Source organism: Carlito syrichta, unplaced genomic scaffold, assembly GCF_000164805.1.
Source record: "Carlito syrichta isolate Samal-C Ts95f unplaced genomic scaffold, Tarsius_syrichta-2.0.1 Scaffold302555, whole genome shotgun sequence".
Classification (NCBI taxonomy): domain Eukaryota; kingdom Metazoa; phylum Chordata; class Mammalia; order Primates; family Tarsiidae; genus Carlito; species Carlito syrichta.
Window position 1 is genome coordinate 251,457 of NW_007246651.1, and position 22,421 is coordinate 273,877.

A 22,421-nucleotide genomic window follows, 5' to 3' on the forward strand; every position below is an offset into this window, starting at 1 on the left:
GACTTAAATCCTAATACCTTTCTATTCTGTGCTAACTTTACCTGTACTATAAAAAACTCTTAATTATAGGTCAGACCAGTTCCTAAAGAATGTGGCCCAGTCCAAAGATCACGCTGGGCCATTTCCAGGAACAATTGATTATGATCTCTTAACAAAATAGCTATTCTAAAATCCTATGTATCTATCTTAATTTCTATAAAAGTTTCTAATTCCTAATCCTGATATATGAGGCTGATCATCAGCAATAAAGCTTCTAAAATAAAACCCAAATACAAACTGTAATTGTACTAAAGCCAAAATCACAATTAGTAGAAAGTGGGAACAATGAAATTTCAAAAGTTAGCTGTATTCTTATAAAACCTTAAAGTATCATGTTTGATCATGCTTGGACTAACATAATTCCCTGATGTAGCATGACCTATTCTAAAATACTTTCTATGAATAAAATAAGTTCAGTTTCTATTATAAGTAGAAAAAACGTACACTAATTGTAACTAAAGAACCGTATTAAAAGAATGCAGCCCAACCCAAAATGGACGCTGGGCCCTTTAGGAATGTGGCCCAGCCCAAAGTTCGTGCTGGGCCATTTCTGGTAACCCTAGATAACCATCTAATGCTGGAAACAGTCCTCTAAATGTATATTCTAATTTTGTAAATATATTTTTAAATCTTATAAAGAAGCTTGTATTATGTATAAGGCTCCCAAATGTGATCTGAGTTTGAACTGTGTTAAGTTTAAAGCCGAAACCACAGTCTATGAGAAACGGGAACATTGGATCTCTAGAGTCAGCCATGCCTGTCATATTCTCAGAACTTCATGCTTAGATCATAAAAGTCCCTGCCAGTGGGTAACGCTAAACAACAAAGAAAGGAGGAGGCAATGGGCCTTCAGCTCCTGAACCAGCGTGGTGGTCTCAAGGTCTACAGCCTGCCTGTATCCCTAACGCTCAGGCAGGCTTCCACGGCAGGCTCCCAACATTGAACCTTCTATTTTGTCCTATACTTTTTTCTTTCACTCCATTATAAGACAAAAATTTACCATACAAGATCCTTTTCTACACAAAATTATTCTTTTTCTTTATATCCTTTTTTCCTACCAAAAACATACGTTTACACCAACAACCTTTATATATTTTTCCTTTGCTTTTTGGCTTCTTTCTTTTTACCTTTTCATAGATAATCTTTTACATTCATAATTTGAATTAACCTTTAGTAACTTCTGATTAGAAGTTATGTGAAACATCTAACTCTTAGATCACTCTCAACTCCTACTGGGGAGCAGGTGTCAGGAGAAAGAGGTTCAGTATGAGCACAAGGGCTGAAAACTTAGCCTCAGGATTAATCGAGAAATTAATTTGAACCTCAGCCATGCCCATACAGACCCAGGGATTCTCTAGGGGGATGACAAACAGAGCACTGGGCCAGGCCGTGGTCCTTGGGCCCTTCAGTCAGTGGCCATAATTACCAAGCTAAATATTCCCCTACCCTTCAGGAGAGGACGCACCAGCTTTTCCTGTGGCCTTCTAGTCTGCAAGTCAGATAAGGTCCTGGGGGCTTAGGCCACTGAGGACATTTGTGCTTCAAGTGCCCAGACTGATCACATCCATAGCAGGAAATAATATTCCCCTTAGCAGATCTTTTCCTACAGGGTCTCTGTTGGGTGGTTGGAGTTTTGCCACTAGTGGCAACTGCCAATAGGTTTGCCTGCTTTTTGTCTTGCTGGTTCTCAACCTGGAGTCCTTCTTTTTTTCCCTTAAAACCTCAGTTGCTAAGAACTTCCCTAGTTTTCTGTAATTGGGAGCTTGGTTTTTATAGTTTTGAGTCAAGCCTCTGGAGTTGGGTATTTAATATCCCATAGGATATAATCTTGTTTGCAAAGTAGTGAAATACATTAAAAAATGCCTCTACATATGGAAGTTCTGACCATTTCCCTTCATGTCTACAAAATAAATTTAATTGCCATATGGTGTTAAAGCACAAAGTCCCATTTCTTTACCCGACCTCATTATCTGCTAACTTGTATTGAGTCCAAATTTGATTACAATAATGTACAATAATTTTTTGTTTTAAACCACATAATTCTGACTTGTTCTGATTATTTAAAATCTGTCCCGACTGGACATGGTGGCTCATACCAATAATCCCAGCACTTTGGGAGGCCGAGGTGAGAGGATTGCTTGAGCCCACAGGTTCAAGACCAGCCTGAGCAACTTGGCGAGGCTTTGTCTCTACAATTAATCAAGAAAAATTAACTAGGCATGGTAATGCATGCCTGTAGTACCAGCTGCTTGGAAGGCTGAGGTGGAAGGATTGCCTGAGCCCAGCAGGTTGAGACTGTGGTGGCTGTGAGTGTGCCACTGCATTTCAACCTGGGCAACAGAGTTAGACTCCAACTCAAAAAAAAATCTGTCCCCATGGGGCATCTGAGGGTACAGATAGAGTGTTACCCATTTTCCTGTTTGTATTCCTTGAAAGTCCAGAATTTTGCCTTTGAACACTTGTACACTGTGTTCCTCACAGGCAAATTCTGAAACAAAAATAATACCCAGAATTTTGCCTTTGAACACCCATGCAATGCATTCCTCAAAGGAGAATTCTAAAAAATAACCAAAAAGCCATAAACAGTAATCCAGGTATCCCTGGGACCCTAATGGCTTCTTCCAAGTTGAGCGTCCCCAGTCCTCCCTGAAGCTTTCCTGTGCTCCAGAACTTTCCAACAATGCCTTTGAAATGATCTGGTACAAAACCCTTTTTTAGAGTGAACAGACCATATAGATGTTAAAATTATCTGTTCCTACTTATTTCTAATTATGAACAATCATACTTGTTTAAAACCCTTTATAAATTACTAAATTATGGTCTTAGTTGTGAACAGTAGACAATTAGGTGAGAGTGATCAGGTTTCACACTGCTGTGCCACAGAGTGTACCTAATATTTCACCTGTCCCATAGGAGAAGTACTGGGCTTAGCAAGGTGACTTAATCAGGTGGGAATAGCCAATTCCCATGCCTCATTATGTCCTGCAGAGTATTCAGCATTTAAGGCTTTACCTGTCTTGTAAGAGGGGTGCTAATCAGGCACAGCCAAAAGAACTCTTTGATACAAGCAGTGGTGTTATCTAGCACTACATTTTAAAGTAGGGGCTTAGCATACATGCATACCTGTAAGAGATCTCCCAACAGTTTTACAGGGACAGGCAGTTGATCACAATCTCAGGCAAGGTCTAAACCTTTAGAAACAGATTCACTTCTAACTAACCTGGCTGCTAGCATCTGAAAACAAGAACTGTCTATTCAGTCTCTTAGTTGCCAGAGGAAGATTGCAAAATTATTTCCTCCAGGGTTAGCGTAAACTTGTGCTGAGTTAACAAAAGGCTAAGTGGCATATAAGAGAGATTCCTATGTTCCCTCGGAATCCATGAAGGAGAATACAGACTAAGGAGGGGAGAGGGTGTGGTCCTGGGAAAGAATTCAAGATAACTGGTAGCATTATACACACACAGCAGGTGCCTTGGCACATCTTTGACAACAAAAATTGGGGATTTTAGAAAGGTTGACAGGTCAGGAGAAAAAAGATGTAGGAAACCAGACAGGCTAAGCTTACATTTGAGGATAATGTAGACATGAGGTAGAAGTGGCAAGCGATCCCTTCCTCTAGACCGCACTAGGTGTTCTGGGTCAAAAGGTGCCGCTTGTGGAGGGGGCTCCTGTCATCCTTGATACCACCAGTCATCTCCCTGCTCTTACATGTCTTAGTATTCCCTCAGGGTGCTGAGAGCACTCAAGGGATCCCGGGGCACCAGGTGACCAGCCCTTATGCATGCCCCCCAAATGGGGCAGCCACTAGGAGCACTAGGAGCCCCTTTCAACTTCCTCTTCCTCTAGGACCTTTTCCAACCCTCCAATCACTGTTTCCGGGATCTGGCGTGGATTCAAGTCTGATGAGCATCAGATCAACTCTGAGGCCTTCCACAGCCCCCAGAGTCCTATATAACTAGAATGGAGAGGTCCCTATGAGGCCCTTACATGTCATGGGAGTTGATCCCTGACACCTTTGCAAGTCCCTAAGTCACTTAAGGGAGTCTGTCTGCACAGAATGAAGGGAAGAGTACCTCTTATCTTTGATCCAGACCAGAGTCTGTGTTCATAAAGGTGGAGTCCCCTATTCTCCTGTGGGTTTTCACCACCTACATAAATACTACACAAACAAAGGGAGATAGCAACACTCAGGAAAACATAAAATGACATAAAAGAAATGCACGCCAATCAAGTTTTAAAATTATGACATGTCCTGTCAAACATACTATAACAAACTAGCCAGTTCTCTTAGTGAATTCAAATACACGCAAAAAACAAAAGCACTAACGGGTCAATTCAGCATTCCTCTGGAGCCTACAAAATGGTTCCGGAGAGCCCAAATGAGAAAACTTCTCCCACCCCCTGCATATATCCAGCAGGGTTCGCTTAAGCACATCCACTTTGCAAGATTGGGTATCCGGCAAGGCCTCTTTCTTACCAGTTCATCAAAGGCTGGTTCTGGTCAGCAGGACTTCTCTCCAGAGTCTCCAGAGAACAAAGTGGTTCTGGCAGCTGCTAGGGTATCTCTATCAGGAGATTCCATCAACCAAGGTCCTGCAACACGGTCGACATTGTTATGCTTAATGGGTCAAGTAAAATTCAACTGCTCTTCCTTGACACTGATAAAGAGATTTATTTCTGAATTCAAATCCGGGGAGCAGAACCAGATTCAAGGTGTTTCTAAAATGGTTCTGCCCACCCTTCAGGTCTCACAGTCCACTTTTATAGTTCAGAGTTGCTGGTACCTATACATTAGCCACATGACCAGCAGAGCATTGTATAGAACTTAAATTCCTGCTGCATTTCACATTTAGATAGTGACTTTTAGAGTAAAGAAAGTTTATAAGACTTAAGGCATCATGCATTACAAAAGTTATGCAAATCACAAGACTTAAGATTACATTGATGCAAAAGTTATACAGATCACAAGACTTATGATCACATTGATACTATATTGTTCAAACCTATGACTATTAAGAAAGGGAGTAAATAGGTATTTACATCTTTGGGCATAGTCTGCAGGGATGCCAAGGATCCCCTGAAGCTACTTACTGGGAGTGCATAGAAGACAAGGGGCCTCTCAGGAATGTGCAGGAGTGCTTGAACCCTTACCATACCTTTCTCTAGGGGTGGTGGCAATATGGATGGACATTAGCTAGTCTCTGTATAAGGTGGGAGTGAGTACAAAGCAAGGACACCAGCAAGTATGGAGAAGAGCTCCCAAGTTCACAGCTCTTGTTCTGCATCCCAGATGGTTTGGGCATCCTCCCCACCCCATCCCCCCCAAAACTTTATACTCTGGGAATCAAGTGACCACAGCAGGGCAAGTGATATCTGAGTGTCCTACATGCAGGCAAGATGTAGGCTACACTGGGCAATTCTGACTGCTTTCCCAGGACATCACTGATGACAGATGCCTTTCATCCCACTGCCACCTGGCCAGCACTTTCAGTGTGAGGTAGTGTGTGCTCAATAATCATGCAAACGCCATGAAGATTGACTACCACAATCCTGCACCATACTCATAATTATACTTTGGTAAGTTATTCTCATTCTGTTTTGTGGAGTGTTTCCCCTAATTCTTACACATATCTAAAAACTAAATTGTGGAACGGGAAACCTGAGCTTTCTTCCAAAGGGTTTAGATTGAGTCTACTATTCTAGTATATTTTCTGAATTCTGGAAATAAATTCTTGTGGGTTCAGAGTTCAGGAAGCTACTATTACAGCATCAGCCAACTTCTACCTACTGAGATACTGACAATCACATCTTGCCATGCAAAGCATGCTGGGAGGACTAATTAGTTGCCAGGCAACTGATTAAATGAAGGAAACTATTATACTTTATGGAGAATAGAACATAACCTTTAAGTGGCTATGACATTTTGATTGTCAATAGTATAAAAAATAAAAATGGTTACACAAAGAAAAAAGTCCTAGCAGAGACAATTAACTCCAAACCATGGCAGCCGTGTGATCATGAGGGACCAAGGACAACCATTTTTGGAGTGTGCTGTATGACTTGGACCCAGGAGTTGCAACACCAGGACTGAAGAACATTGAGGTCAGAAAGGCGTCCTCTCTCCCTCCTCTTTTCCTCCTTTTCCTCCCTTCTTCCTCTATCCCCCATCCCCCATATCCCATCCTCCACTTATATTCCCCTTTCCCACCTCCCATCCTCCCTCTACGTCCTGCATCCTCTCTTCCCTCATCCTCCCTCTTCTGTCTGGCCTCCGCCCTCTACCTCCTACTTCTTCCACTTTTCCTCTCCTTCCTAACCTCTCCCTCCTCCATCCTCTGTTCCCCGTCCTGCTTCTTCCGGCCTTCTCCCTTCTCCTCCTCTCCCCACGCCTTTCCTCTCAAGCCTCAGCTTGCAGCCTCCATCCTTCATGCCCATTAAAGAATCTTGATCTTCTCCACAATCATCTATTGAGTAGGGCCCTATGGATAGAGCCACGAGCAATAGACCCGGCCTTCAGTCCGGCCAGAGTCTCACCATCTGGCTAATGAAACCACCACATATAGAAGAATCAATAACAAAACAGAGCCCAGGTGCTAAGAACCAGGTGAGCAGTGCAAGCTGCAGCCTGTGTGGGGTCGGAGCAGAGAGGACTGAGCCAGGACAGTCTGACTTCAGGGGTCAAGCGGGACATGGATTGGTCACCAAAAAAGAGTAACCCCTCGTAGAGGGAAGGGGTACTAAGGGTCATGTGGCCACAGCAGGATAAGCTGGAGGAGATGCTAGCTGAGAGCAGAGGTGGGAATGTGCAGTGGGGCTTGGTCTGCTCGGCTGCTGTCAGATGCCTCGTCCTGGAGGCTGGACTGGGTGCTACGAGGAACGGGAACCTCTGCAGCTTTCCTCCAAAGTTGCCCAGATGGGAGGCTTTGAAGAAGGGCCACACTGGGAGGGGAAGTGGGTGAGTCTTCCCATGTGGGTTGTAGCCAAAGGTTCAGAACTAAACGGCTTCCTGGGATAAAATTTATGGTTCACTATGTTCACAGTGGACTCTGCTTTGGCCTTCTAGTGACACTCGGGAAGAGTGGGGTCAGAGTCACATTTAAGCCCAAGGAGTCATGGCAGAGAGGAAAAAGTGCAAGGCTCAGGACTGCTGCTCAGGAGACCTGAATTCCATGCTGGCTCTGCCTCTAAACAGCTGTATGACCTTAGGCATGTCACTTATCTTCTCTGGGCCACATATTCTGTGTTGGAAAGTTGGAGGCTAGAACAAGATCAGAGGTTTTTCAATGAGTGTCCAGAGCCCTAATATAAAAAGCAGATTGAAATGGAGTTGTTTGTTCTTCCACTCTGCTCACTGTGACCTCTGGGAACGGAGTCTTGACAGTCACCAGAGCAAAAGACCTCTGCATTCCCTTCAAGCTCTCCAGGACACCCAAGATCTCATTCCTAGTCTCTCTAGGGGGACTGTAAGCCCAGTCTACTTATGAGGAAAGAGTGGTTGGCTTTTAACAGAGTACCCATCTCTGAAGTATTCCTAGTTTCACACAAAAAGCCATTACTACACAGTCATACATAACTCATCCTTATTTATTGTTTCTCCAAAAGTGTTGAATAGGCTTTGACAGTGAACAGGAACTTTGGTAACTATGCCTCTTAGAGACAGAAAGAAGAGTTGGGCATTTTGTCTCCTTTTCAATTTTATGCCATTGTTTTCTCATACAGTCTCATACTCTTTTTTAATACAAGATTTTTATTTTAATGATAACTTTAGAAGAATCCCCCATCAGTTTTACCGTTACTTTTTATGGGTCCTCCTGCCCTCCTCACCCCTGCACCAGTGCATGAGGAGAGGAGGAGTGAAAGATTAGGATCTTAAGTGTAATAGTTCTGGTACATAGTCGGGCTCAGTGGTTCAGCCTGTAATCCCGTGCTTTGGGAGGCTGAGGTGAGTGGATTGCCTGAGCCCGCGGGTTCGAGACCCAGCTGGGCAACTTGGTGAGACCTCATCTCTACAATAAAAATAAAAAATTAGCCTGGCGTGATAGCGCGCGCCTGTAGTTCCCACTACTCGGAAAAGCTGAGGTAGAAGGATCGCCCGAGTCCAGCAGGTCGAGGCTGCGGTGGCGAGGAGAGGCCACTGCACTCCAGTCTGGGTGACAGAGTGAGACTCCGACTCCAAAAAAAAAAAAAAATTGTTCTGGTACTTGCCAATGATAATAAAAAGCCAAAAGACTAATTGGCTGAGATGAATGCGTTAAAAAAAAATTATCTATGGATTTGGGTTAGTTGTACTCTTAGGAACTCAGTAGTCATCTCACCCTACCATATTCCTGTATTATCTTTGTCTTCTATTTTATTTTATTTTTTTTGAGTTGGAGTCTCACTCTGTCGCGCAGACTGGAGTGCAGTGGCCGCTCCCGGCCACCACAGCCTCGCCTGCTGGGCTCCAGCGATCCTTCCGTCTCAGCCTTCCAAGTAGCCGGAATTACAGGTGCGCGCTACCACGCCCGCCTGATTTTTTGATCTATGGTAGAGATGAGGTCTCGCTGCCCAGGCGGGTCTCGAACCCGCGGGCCCAGGCAATCCACTCACCTCAGCCTCCCAAAGGCGCGAGATTACAGGCTGAGCCACCGAGCCCGGCATCTTTGTCTTCTATAATCTAAAATACTGGAGACACTTTTGCTCATCCTTAACCTGCTAAATGTATTCTGTCCCCTTTTTTGTCATTCCAGGACAAAAGAGGAAGATTTGCAGACCTATTGGATGCTAAATATTTACGGACTACACTACAGATTTGGGTCATATGGTAAGAGTAGAACTATTTCAAAACTAGTTGTAAATAAAGAGACATTTGAGTGCTACTGAAAAGAAAAATGCAAGGCAGATTCCAAAATTTACCGCTATCAATGTCTTATCTTTCTATTAATACCACCACTTCCACACACAAAAAAGATAATGTACAATTTAAAATAAGGAAAAAGCCCTAATTGTCCATGACCAGTTTTAAACTTTTTCTTATGAGCTTGCTTCCTAACCTTCAGCAGCTTGGTCTTTTATTTCACCACATGACCGAAAAGGATCCTTTGAGGCCACCAATAATCAGATTCAATGAAATAGACTCTTGTGGTCCTCTCTGTGTTTAATTTATGTGCAGCCATGGTCTTGAGTAAGCAAAGACTTTTCTAAACAGAACACCAAAAGTACTAACTATAAAGAAAAAATTGAGTTTTACTATATTAAATTAGGAACTCTGTGCCAGAAGTTATCATGGAGAGTCTGAAAGGTAAGTTACCAACTGGGAAAGGGAATTTGCCATATGTATTTCCAACAAATTATATATATACATGTATATACATATACTTGAGGGGGGACCCAAAAAACTCTAGAATTTATTTATTAAAAATTGCGTATGTATTCTTACATTTTTAAACTTCAGTCATCTTCAAAGTACTCTTCATTTGATGCAATACACCTATCAAGATGCTTTTTCCGCTGCTCAAAACAGTTTTTGAGCTTGTCAATTTTGATGTTTTTAGTGCTTCTGCCATTTTTTCCCCCACCTCTTTCATGTCAGCAGCAAAACATTTCCCTTTAAGGTCTTTTTTCATCTGGGGAAACAAAAAGCCACTTGGGACAAGATTGGGTGAATAGGGAGGGTAGGGCATGAGGGTCATGCCACTCTTGGTAAAAACTGCTAAACATTCAGGATGGTGTGGGTAGGTATGCTTGTAAATTTGTCCATGAAATGGACAAGCGCGTTGAAAAAATTTTCAAAAAAATTCACTGACGCTGAACGTAGCCTCTCACGATTAATGCTAGCTGGTATGCTGATGCCAAGGGGTTCCTAGAACACTCACCTAAAGGAGAAAGCCTGTACTACAAGGGCCCACCTTCCAAAAAATAATTTTGCTTTTTTGGGGGGCGTCCCCCCTCAAATATACACACACCCATATACACACACAAATATAATATGACTTATATATGTATAATTTTTTTCAAGAAAAAATAGGCAACCTAGTTTAGAAATAAGCCAGAGACTTGAACAAGCTCTTCAACTAAAATGTATATCAAATAAACATGTCAGTCATGTGCCTGTAGTCCCAGCTACTTGGGAGGCTGAGGCAGGATCGCTTGAGCCCAGGAGTCTGAGGCTGCAGTGAGCTATACCACTGCACTCTAGCCTGGGTAACAGAGCAAGACTCTGTCTCTAAAAACAAACAAATACTCAACATTAAAGTCACTTGAGAAATGCAAATTAAAACCCACAAGATGCCATTACAAATTCATCAGTCCTGGAGACTGGCTAAAAGTAAAGACAGACTATCCCAAATGTTGAGAAGAATGAAAAGTAACTGAAACTTTCATACACAGCTCACTGGAGTTCAAATTGTACAACCACTTTGGAAACCTGTTTAGAGGTACTTATTACAGCTGAAAAAACATACATTCTATGGCCCAGCAATTCTACTCCAAGGTTTAGACCAATAGAAATGTGTGCATCTGCACACATGTTTATTGCAGCACTATTCACGATAGCAAAAACATGGAACCAACTGTGCTGCTCATTGAAACTGGACTGGATAAAAAAAATGTGGTACATAAATACAATGGAATATTATGCAGCTATAAAGAAGGACAAACATATGGAATTTGTAGCAACTTAGATGGATTTAGAGTTTATCATACTCAGTGATTATCACAAAAACAGAAAACTGAGTTCCACATGCTCTCACTCATAAGTGGACCTTGAACAATTATCATAATACTATAAGAAAGAGATTGGCAGTAGTGGAAAACTGCTGGGTGGAGGTGGGAGGGTAGAATTGGCAGTAGCAGGAAACTGCTAGGGGAGAGAGGGGCATACCTCATCAACAAGGGCACCTGCATAATGAACATTTGTATACCTAATCCTGAATTGTACCCTACATCTTTAAAATAAATTTTTTTCGTCTTTATGGAAGAAAGTGTGTGCATCTGTCTCCCAAAAGATATTCCCATGAATGCTACATATGATGTGTGAGCTGAGCTTCCTGCCCCTTTTGCCTTTCCATATTCTGTGCCTTCCACTTGGAATGCCCTCCCTCTTATCCCTGCCACTCAAGGTGCTACACGTACTTTAGGTCTGTTGTCAGTGTTTGCTAATGATGTTCTTTTCTCACTTCCAGGCTGGGAATCTCTTTCGCCTACTATGGAGTTATCTTGGCCAGTGCAGAGCTGTTGGAGCAGGACCTGGTCTGTGGTTCAAAGTCACAGTCCGAGGTGGTAGTGACTGTGGGTGACTCGGAGGAGAGCCTGAGCCCCTGCCACTGCCACCTGTTCGCCCCTTCTGACTACCAGACCATGATCCTCAGCACCGTTGGTGAAATTGCTCGTAAATGTTCTTCTGTGTGTGGGGTCTCTCTCTGTTTCGGGTGGAATACACAAAATTGAGTCTCAGAAGAGAGGGGTGTGACTTTGTGATGTAGCTCCTGCCTACTGGAACTGAATAAGTCCCCAAGTCATGCTGACATGTCTCCAGTTTGGATTGGTATGGGGAAGAGAAGTCTGGAGGAGGAGAACCCTGAATTGCTGTATTATTTCAATTCTAATATGCATTTCCCCCCACATTTTAACATCTCGGAAATTGAGACGTATCTTACAATAGCTTGTTAGAAGATTTCAATTGGCAGCGTGATTTCTGTTTTAGTAGACATAAAATGATGGTACTTAAAAAATCAACGGCACCTTGAATTTGATGAAAACAGTATAAAACACTTAAAATATCAGCCTAGCAAGTTGACAGTTTATAGTAGACCTACTGTATACATCCTAGGCATAACATATCCTTTGTGTACACCAGTGCTTGTCATTCTTGGACCCACATGGGAAAAGTATATTGAAGGAGTCATGAAATTGATGACAATGAGACTGGGTTTTGGCTGGAATACTCATGAGGTTTGGATGAAGTTGCTTCTTTCTGAAATGACAAGGATGAATCCATGCCAGTGTTGATATATGCCATTTGCATTCCAAGATTCCAGAAATTGTCTTTGCTGCTTGCTTTCTAGTGAATCCTTTAAATATCCTGGGCATCAATTTCCTGGGAAGGCGACTGAGCCTCTCCATTACCTTGGGATGCACAGCGTTATTCTTCCTTCTCCTCAACATTTGCACTTCAAGGTATTTTCTTTTTGGTTTTTTCAAAACAAACATGTTTGGTGCAGTTGCTTTAAAATAGGATCTCCTGACCCATGCTGCTCAGTGTGGGTCAGGGACAAGCCCCTTTTACCAGGGACAGCAGAAAACACATTGTTCATTTGACTAGAACAATCTTGCCTGGTACATACCATGCCCACTTCCCTCTTTCTACTGACCTGTGCTCCTTCGCCTGTCACAGGCTATGGGTGCCAGTGTTGATGTACTCACTTTACCCACCCAAATATCTAGGATTATTATATGCTTCCTGGAGAATTGGGACTCTAGTTGCTTACCAAATTATTTGGACCAATGCCAAGAAAGTTGTGCTGTAAAACATTTCACTCTTCATTTGCAATCCTGGAGTGGCCTGAGCTGTACCATTTATTCTGCAAGTTGTCTGCACCATTTTCTGGGGAGGGGTGGCAGAAGGTGTGCTACTTGGGGGGGTGAGGGCAGGTTAGAATGGTGCACTTGGGGGAATAGAGAGGGCAGGGAGAAGGACTTGGAGGAGGCATGCTTTATGACTCCACAATCCGGCAAGTTGATAAACAATACCTCCCTCAGGGTCTGAGTTATCTGTGGATGTGCACTTGAGCTGGGTCATATGAGGCATTTCATGTGGCCTTTGATAACCTCCTTCTGCTTCCTGTTCTCCAGTGCTGGTCTAACTGGCTTCCTCTTCATGCTGAGGGCTCTGGTGGCAGCAAACTTCAACACCATCTACATTTACACAGCTGAGGTTAGTTTTCAGGAAGGGACTGGTTCATCAGGGCCTGCAAGGTAGGTTACTTAGAGATGTGTCCATGCAAACAATTCATCCCTGGCTCTTGTTGACCTCTGATGATTTTCTAAAGACATTCTATTAAAAAGACACCAGAGGGTTGGTTTAATGTGGAATTTCTCCTCTCCTGTTCAGTCTATTGAAAGCCAAGCTCTGAAAGGCAGGATCTTCTCCATTGCTAACTAAATAGCATGCATGCAAAAAACAGCTCACTGCTCTAGCACTGTGCTTCCAGAAGAGCCAGGTAGCAACACATCACTGACAAAATGTAAAACTCCCCCATTTCTCTCTTTTTTTTTTGAAATTAGAATGTATTTTTCACCTTTATTCTTTTGGAAGATCACTTCCCCTGTTATTTGCTACGTGTAGCTTAAATTTGAATATAACCTTGATTTACTTTTTATTCATTAATTTATTAAATTAATACATACACATGCAAGGCACTAACTGAAGGAGCTGGAGGATTTACTCATAAATCCCTTACTTTAAAGAGCTGATATTCCTATCAATGAAACAATATTTGCATAGGAAATTAAACAGTGTTTTAATGGGTTTTGTCATTTTTAGAGTTAGAGGAAACAGTGCAATAGGGACTGATAAAGCTGTGTTTATTCTCATCTCAGCGAAGTCTGTTCAGAAGAAGAATTTGACACGTCAAAAACCATTAACACCACAGAGAAAAGTACTCTCTTTACCCCCATACACAGATAAAATAGGAAACTATGCGATATTTGAACTATATACAATACTTCATTTAGTTCCATTAGCAAAATCTAAAGTTATTTTGTGAATTTATGAACCAAAAATATCAATGTGCAACACAGTGTGCTTCTAGAATTGCAGTTGAAATATATAATCAAACATGTATTTTGCAATTTGCTCATTTTGAGGGCCATTTCTAAGTATTTATCTTTTATATCTATTGTTTAAAACTTCAGATGCATACCTAACAATGAAAGTCTTTTAGTATTCCATCTCCTAGATGACTCAAAACATGAACAAAACTTTATCAATATTATAGCAAAGGAGACATCATCACACATCTGAATTCATTATTTTTAGTCATAGTCAGCAATCTCATTTTTCAGAAAATAATAAATACACTTCCCCATAAAGACATCCCACCCACAGAGCTTTTCCTATAAGCATAGCAGTGTCCTTTGAGGCAGAAAAGCATTTTGCTATTTGCATTGAACAGATGGTGGCCAGCAAGATGTGGCCAACTAAAGGGACTACGTGCTTTGCCTGGTGAATTGATAAAAAACTGTTTTATCAGTATTGTATAGCACTGTTCCAAAATTTTGAGAAACCATTTTTTCCCCTAAAATATTCTTCCTATAATTTTATTCATTTATTAAAACTTGCCGACATTAAACTGCTGCCCTTTCCTATAAGAATTCTGAATCAGTAAAGTGCTAATGATGAAGTTTTACTATAAATGTAAAAAAGTTGCCACAAGAAAGTAGAAGATGCCTTATGATTCTGTGACATCAAAGAGGCCAGTGAATTGAATGTGAACACAGGGAATGGCCTAGCAGGTGCCTGGCCCTCTAGTCAGTTCTTTTCGCTGTTGTGTTCATATTAAAGATTTCGCTGGGTCATTATTCTCTGAGGAGTATTTTCTTTTCATTCAGTAAAATCATTTTTATACTTATAGCCTAAAGTGAAAGTCTTCTATCTGATTCCACAGCTTATCTTTCTATGATTTTATTTGGAATATTCAATTAAACACCTACTTTTGGGAATTGGTTCACTTAAAGAATAAATTCTAAGTACTTATTTTTGGCTGGTGTTTATTGTCACAAAAATTCAAAGTTGTATATCTGAGAAAATGAATATCATCTATTCAATATTCTGTAAATCTGTTTGATATTCTTTCTATCTATCATCTATCTGTCTATCTATCTATCTATCTATCTATCTATCTATCTATCTATCTATCTATCTATCTCAAAGCCTGACCTGGGGAGGGGAGGGAAGAGAAGAGGAGGACTCGGGGAAGGAGAGAGGTAAACTAACCAGTGCTTTCTCTGCCTCTCCTCTCGCCCCCAGGTCTACCCTACCACAATGCGTGCTCTGGGGATGGGAACCAGTGGCTCCCTGTGTCGTATTGGTGCAATGGTGGCACCATTTATAGCCCAGGTATGGCCGAGGTGTGTCTGCAGGGAAAGGGAAAGGGAGTTGGAGAGAGGTGGGGAAAAAGGAACACCAGGTCCCTTCAGACTAAGAATAAAACCAAGGATTTCTGCTGACTTCACGAGTTTTCTGGAGGTGCCATTTCCTCAATGTTCAGTGAATTTGGGTAGGGAAAGAAGCTAAATGACTCTTACCAGGCTTCCAGTCAATCAGTAGTATGCATTGCATTGCATTCAGGGTTTGCTCTGGGTAAACTGGGTACTATTGGGGGAGGATACAAAAGCAATGAATAATACAAGGAGCTTGGGCAGGGGGATGACAATGGGCCTAACCTGAGTCCGAATGTTGTCTAATTGGACCATTGAAAAACAAAGGTCGAGAGTGCAGGGAGGTTGAACTGAGGTACAGGTAGGTGGCACATGCAAGCCAGGTGCAGGCTGGGATATGATCCAGGGGTGACCTGGAACCATGGATGAATCCTTGTTTCAAGAGAGATACCAGAGCCAGATATGATTAACCCGCCAGGTCATGGGTCCTCAGAAGCTGTCTTTTTGGCCATAAGAAACAGAAATTCACCTGCTCTGGCTGCAGCAAAAAACAAAAAAACCAAAAAACAAGAATGAGATGAGACCTTGAGAGGGCCTGATGCAGGAAGTGGGAGGCTGACAGGGGCCCAGACTCTGTCTTCCTCCTCTGTCCTCTGTCTGGGGCCTATGGTCACTCACCTCCACCTTAGCATGCAGGCTTTACTCCGCTCTCCCTGAGAACAAGTGTGCTGCCCTTGCCTGTGTGCACAATAGCCCAACAAATCCCAAATGCATGTCCTTAGCTCTGGCCACTGGAAGTTGCTGTTAGTTCTCTTTGAATCCCTAGAAAGGGACTCTCATTGGTCTTGGTCTGGTCAGTTGTCCATGCTTGAGCTAATCAGTTGTGTCAGGGGAAGGTAATATTTTCAGAGGAAGGAAGTTATTATGGCCTGAGTAGACTTTATTGTGTATTTCCTATAATTTGACATAGGGATTTTGCTACCATTCATTTTTTATAACTATCTTGGGTGTGTTTTTTCTACCTGTCTTAAAGAAAAATGGGGGCAGCCTTTGTCTGGTGCTTTTGCTTTTAAAATTTTCTTTATATTTATTATTTTATCATTTTTAGAAAAGAACCTAAGGGTGAAAGAAAGTGATAAAATATAAACCCTATTTCTGGATGACAGACCAAGATATATTTCATTTCCCAAACATTCATTAAGTATTGAGTTCACAGTCACTGCAACATTTTTCCTGGGCATTTGTAGGTATTTATCCCAGAGTCCACACTGCTTTAGGTGAGCTTGTGGATCAGGAAAGAACACCCACTGGGACCAGGTCTCCTGGGGACATAAGGCTCTGTTCTGCCTAGCATCCTGTAACCAGGGTGGGTTCTCAACTCTGTTTTTTCTTCTGAGTTGGAGTCTCACTCTGTCGCCCAGGCTGGAGTGCAGTAGCATGCTCACGGCCACCCCAGAGTCGACCTGCCTTCCAAGTAGCCAGAACTACAGGCGCATGGTACCATGCCTGGCCAATTTTTGATTTATTGTAGAGAAGATATCTCACCAAGTTGTCTGGGCTGGTCTTGAACCTGCAGGCACAGGCAATCCACTCACCTTGGCCTCCCAAAGTACTGGGATTACAGGTTGAGCTACCGAGCCTGGCTGGTTCTCAACTCTTGAAAATTGTCAGTCATCTTTCTGTGCTACCCTCATTTGTAAAGTGTAAACAAGTAATAGCACTCACCATACAAAGCACTTAGCCCAATATTTGACCTATAGTAAAAAACTCAATAAATGTTAGCTAATAATGATCACCCAGTGTTCAATACAATCAATTCAATACAATCAATTCAAATACTTATTTCTCATAACAAAAATACTTCCAAGTTCAGTTAATTTATATCAATCACTATGCAATGGGAATGCTTTGCTTTCCTCAACCAGTTTGGATTGGGAGGTTTCGGACCTGGGAAGCTTTGTATCTACTCCTAGGATATTTGCCTAGGTGAGCTGCTCCAAGTCAATAGTTGGTGTCACTGTAGTAAGTTCATCAGTCAGCCTGCCTTTGGTGGTGGTTCTCAAACTGTAGTGCTTATCAAAATTCCTGTGATAACTCAATAATAGAAAGATTCCCAGACTCCACCCACAGATGCCGATTCTGTACATGGGGACCAGTCACGTGTATGTTTCAGTATCCCCAAATCTGATACAGCTGGTCTGTGGGCCACCCTCTGAAAGACACTGCCATCAACAGGGAGGATGGCAAGGAGGAGATTAGCCCTTCCTTTTCCTTTCCTCTTCTTTTTCTTTTGTCCCCTCTTCTTGTCCCCCTTTCTCCTTCTTATTCTCTCTCTCTTTTTTTTTTGAGTTGAAGTCGTACTCTATCGCTCAGGCTGGAGTGCAGTGGCAAGCTCCTGGCCACTGCAGCCTCGACCTGCTGGACTCAAGCGATTCTTCTGCCTCAGCTTTCTAAGTAGCTGGAACTACAGGTGTGCACCACCATGCCCAGCTAATTTTTTGATTTATTGCAGAGACAAGGTCTTACCAAGTTGCCCAGGCTGTTCTCAAACCCCTGAGTTTAGGCAATCCTCTCACCTCTGCCTCCCAAAGTGCTGGGATTACAGGCATTAGCCACCGTGCCTGGCTTAAAATGCTTACTAATAAGCAAAATGCTTATTAATAAATAAGATATTTACACATTCTAATGACTACAAATGCCTTTTTTTTTAAAAGAATGTTTCAAATCATTTAGTTGTTAAAAACTAATGGTAGTAAAAATAATAGGAGTCATGAGTATGTAGTCTAAGAAAACAACAAAGGAGAATGTTGCTATCAAAGAGTGAAACACTTACTGAAATACGAAAGGGACCAGTATAAGGTCTTGAGACACTAATAGGCCAGGGACTGCCTCCCCACTTATTCTGGGAAGCTTCAAGAAGCCAGACACCTTGCCCTAACGTGGCATCTTAGGCAGTTCAGGCTGCTATAGCAAAGAACCTTAGAACAGGTGGCGAGTGAACAACAGAAATTTATTTCTCACAGTTCTGGAGACTGGAAGTTCGAGATCAGTACCAGCATGGTCAGGTTCTGGTGAGGGCTGTCTTCCTGGCTTGCAGACAGCTGCCTTCTCCTTGTGTTGTCACATCTAGAAAGAGGGAGGAAGAGCTCTCTGTGCTCTCTTTTATAAGACCACTAATTCCGTTCATGAAAGCTCCACCCTTATGACCTGATCATCTTCCAAAGGCCCCACTTTCAAATGTAGTATACTATCATACTGGGGATTCGAATTTCAATGTATGAATTTTGGAGGAACACAAACAGTCCATAACATAGGCATCCCTTGCTTCAGTGAAGTGTGAACTGCTGGTATCTCTATGGATGGTTCAAGTCCTTCCAGCATATCCATGGCTCTGGGTTTCACTCCACATTTGCAGTGCAGGCCCCTGAAGGCCCAGGTGTGCAGCTGTGGAGAGTGCAGGGATATGGGTAACACAACCAAGTTTGCTCCCTTGGGCCAGAGTTAGTGTGTGTCTCATCAGATGAGACAGTTAACATCCAAAACCAGCACTGAAAACATTTGAAGTCTTTAGGAAAGTTCCTCCATGGGATGGCAGTGAGGAGTCCATCTGTAACTCCCAGCAAAACTTTTAGACGTTCCTCCTTGCCTGGCTCACCTCTGTTGTCATCAAGAGCACAGCAGTTGTCTCCACTCTCCAACCTCATCCCTTCAACCTCATCACCCCTCCAAGCCCAAACACTGCCAAAATTTGTCTGGAACATGCCTTTCCGGTCCCCTACAACCTTCCTAGATCTGTTTGCTTGTCCTCTCATGGACAGCCCTCTGCCCTTGCCAGCAGAAATCATTTAGTCTCTCAGGATTCAAAAAGAAGTAGGGTAGCAAAAAGATTGTTAGGAGGCAAGAGTCCCCCTTCACTTAGGATCCTATTTTGGTGACCCATTGGAGTAATTTTCTACACATTTTAGGGAACTTTTATATAATTTAGAAGCTAGAACACCAAAAAAAAAAAAAAAGAAAGAAAAAAAAGACTCAATTAGCTACAATCTGTATTTGATGGAACTGAGAATTATTTTATCCCAAAGGAACGTTCCGCTAACATTTATTGCACTATTACTCTGTGCCTGGCATTGTCCTGGTTCTATTTATGTGCAGTACTCAATAAGCCAAACAAGGTGCCCCTGGTGTGCTGGTGCTGGCCCGCACTGGGTTGATTGTTAAACTTTCAGGAAAATTTGTCAGCTGGATAATGTCACATTGTTGTTTAAAAATAACCATGGTGGTAGTATTTGCAGCATGGAAACTGGCAAATGCTACAAATCAGGGCTTTTTCTGTTTTGTTTTGTTTTTGAGAACATATTGTTAAATGTTTGACGGCACACCACCACAAGGTTCTTGACCTCAAGAAACTTCCATTAAGTTGGGCACTTTATAAGTATGCAAATAATTTAAAACAATTCCAGATTGTGATTCATGCTTAGGAGGAGATATAATAGTGAGTAAAAGGGGCAACAGGCTTTTTTAAGGCAAGTCCTTCTGGGACGGTGACCTTGAACTTAAGGACTGAAATATGAGAAATTGACAACCATGAAAAGGGTCATAGTATTTCCAGTAGATGATGGCTAGTTCAGGGCCTTGAGGTGGGACAGAGATGGCTGTGTTTCAGGGATAGAAAATAGCCATGGTGAGCCTTGGAGAGAAGGGAAGGGACAGAAGGTGACTTCTAGGCATATTCAGGACTTTGGACTTAGAAATGGTGGGGAATGATTTAGGGGTTTTAAACAGGTGAGAAATATAATCAGTGATGCTTTTTAAAAAGATTACTCAGTTGAAAGTAAATCAGAGAGGGAAAAGGGTAAGCTTATATGGGGCCAGCTTATAAGAAGACTAATTTCACATTGCCGTGTGCTATACTGACATGAAAAGGAAAATGTCAGAATTCTGAAAACACTTTCTATTATAGTATATAGATACCGGAAAAGATGTTGAACCTGATTGCATAAAAATTTTAAGTTTCTTCATGGAAGAAAAAGTCTACCTTAGATAAGAATAAAAGAGAAACTTTTTTCTTTTTGAGTTGGAGTCTCATTCTGTCATCCAGGCTGAAGGGCAGTGGTACACGCCTGGTCACTGTGGCCTCGACCTGCTGGGCTCAGGCGATCCTTCTGTCTCAGCCTTCCAAGTAGGCACACGTTATCATGCCTGGCTAATTTTTTGATTTATTGCAGAGATGAGGTCTTGCCAAGTTGCCTAGGCTGGTCTCAAACCCGTGGGCTCAGGCAATCCTCTCACCTTGGCCTCCCAAAGTCTTGGGATTATAGTCGTGAGCCACCACGCCTGGCCTAAAAGACAAACTTCTATCTCTCAAGGATCTCAAGACTCTAATCTAATGGCCACAACCGAGCAATGATTATCTTGCCCCATTAAATGGCTGGCCTTCTCCTGAAGCATGAAAAACAATGAATCAGTGCCTAAGATGGCACAGAATTCCAAGTTAGTGGGAATAAAAATATATCCACTGAATATTTTCAGAAGTGATTTCCCATAAGAAATGAACTTGTGGAGAAACTGTATTTTGTTAAAGATAAACGATGCTGGCACTAGTTAAAGTGGCAAGGATGGATTTTAATCAGTAATAACTACTGTAAAAGGGAAAAGAGTCCAGTGTGAACTGAGCTCAACATCCATTTATAGGGAGGTGACTGGGTGTTTTAAGGGAAGAATGAGGGAGGATGAGGGGGAATGATAGGAGATTGAGCAAAGTCAGGCAAATGAAAAATTACAGACATCTATAAGGGGGTGTTGATGCTTGTGAAATCCTGCTGGGTTTGCTCACCAGCACTATTGAAGTTAGGCTCCTCCCCTTCCACAGAGGCTGGGAGCCTGGGGCCCTATCTTCAGATGTTGGTGGGAACACATTGCTTTGGCAGCCTTGCATTTTCTCAGGCAGGCCCTTCAAGGGTGGCTAGGGTCCTCTTAGAGACGTGCCTCTGAGCTCTTAGAAGCTATGATAGTGTTTGTTCAAGTCTTTAGGCCAAGGCTGAGGCTTGGTGAAGAGGGCTTAGAGGAGCCAAGTTAGAGTTCGGTCAAGGATGGGATTTTTGTGTTTCTCATAAATTTGTCTGTGCTTATTGTATTTTGAGTGATATAGGAGATTAAGAGATTTCCAAGTGCAATTTTGACCACATGTGATTTTTTTTTACCTTCTACACTAAAAACTTAAAAAATAGAATTAATATTTTACTACCGTCAGGTGCAGGTGGCTCATGCCTATAATCCCAGCACTTTGGGAGGCAGAGTGAGAGGACTGCCTGAGTCCAGGGGTTCAAGACCAGCCTGGGCAACTTGGCAAGACATTATCTTTACAATAAATTAAAAAATTAGCCTAGTGTGGTGGTGTGCGCCTATGGTTCTAGCTACTTAGAAGACTGAGGCAGAAGGATCACCTGAACCCAGCAGGTCAAGGCATGGTGGTCATGAGCATACCACTGCACTCTAGCCTGGGTGACAGAGTGAGACACCTACTCAAAAAAAAAAAAAAATACAATTTTACTACCTAATATTTCATCACTTAAAGATAACAAATCCTGCACTTTGGGAGGCTGAGGTGAGTGAATTGCCTGAGCCCGCGGGTTCAAGACCTGCCTGGGCAACTTGGCGAGACCTCATCTCTACAATAAATCAAAAAATTAGCCGGGCGTGGTAGCACATGCCTGTAATTCTGGCTACTCAAAAAGCTGAGGTGGAATGATTGCCGGAGCCCAGCAGTTTGAGGCTGCGGTGGCTGGGAGTGGCCACTGCACTCCAGTCTGGGTGACAGAGTGAGACTCTAACTAAAAAAAAAACCCAAAAAACAAAAGATGACAAATATAGCCAGGTGTAGTGGTTCACGCCTGTAATCCCAACACTTTGGGAGGCAGAGGCAAGAGAATTGCCTGAACCCAGGTATTCGAGACCAGCCTGGGCAACATGGCAAGACCTTGTCTCTACAATCAATCAAAAAATTAGATGGATGTGGTGGTGCATGCCTGTAGTTCCAGTTACTTGGAAGGCTGAGGTGGAAGGATCACCTGATCTCAGCAGGTTGATGCTGTGGTGGTAATGAGCGTGCCACTACACTCCAGCCTGGGTGACAATGTGAGACTTGGACTGAAAAAGACAAAACAAAAAGGATCACAAATATAAGTTTGTTTTTTTTTTTTGAGTTGGAGTCTCACTCTGTCGCCCAGACTGGAGTGCAGTGGCCA

At 42.5% G+C, this 22,421-nt stretch overlaps 1 protein-coding gene across 1 annotated transcript in view; it reads left to right on the forward strand.

Moving 5' to 3' along the window:
- SVOPL (SVOP like) overlaps nucleotides 1–22,421 on the forward strand; it is a 96,038-nt gene that overhangs the window by 56,773 nt on the left and 16,844 nt on the right. Inside the window, exons 9-13 of the mRNA XM_021711746.1 lie at nucleotides 8,769–8,842; nucleotides 11,202–11,407; nucleotides 12,084–12,195; nucleotides 12,871–12,952; nucleotides 15,047–15,136. Of these exons, the coding sequence (XP_021567421.1) occupies nucleotides 8,769–8,842; nucleotides 11,202–11,407; nucleotides 12,084–12,195; nucleotides 12,871–12,952; nucleotides 15,047–15,136 (564 nt within the window). The remainder of the gene's footprint in view (nucleotides 1–8,768; nucleotides 8,843–11,201; nucleotides 11,408–12,083; nucleotides 12,196–12,870; nucleotides 12,953–15,046; nucleotides 15,137–22,421) is intronic.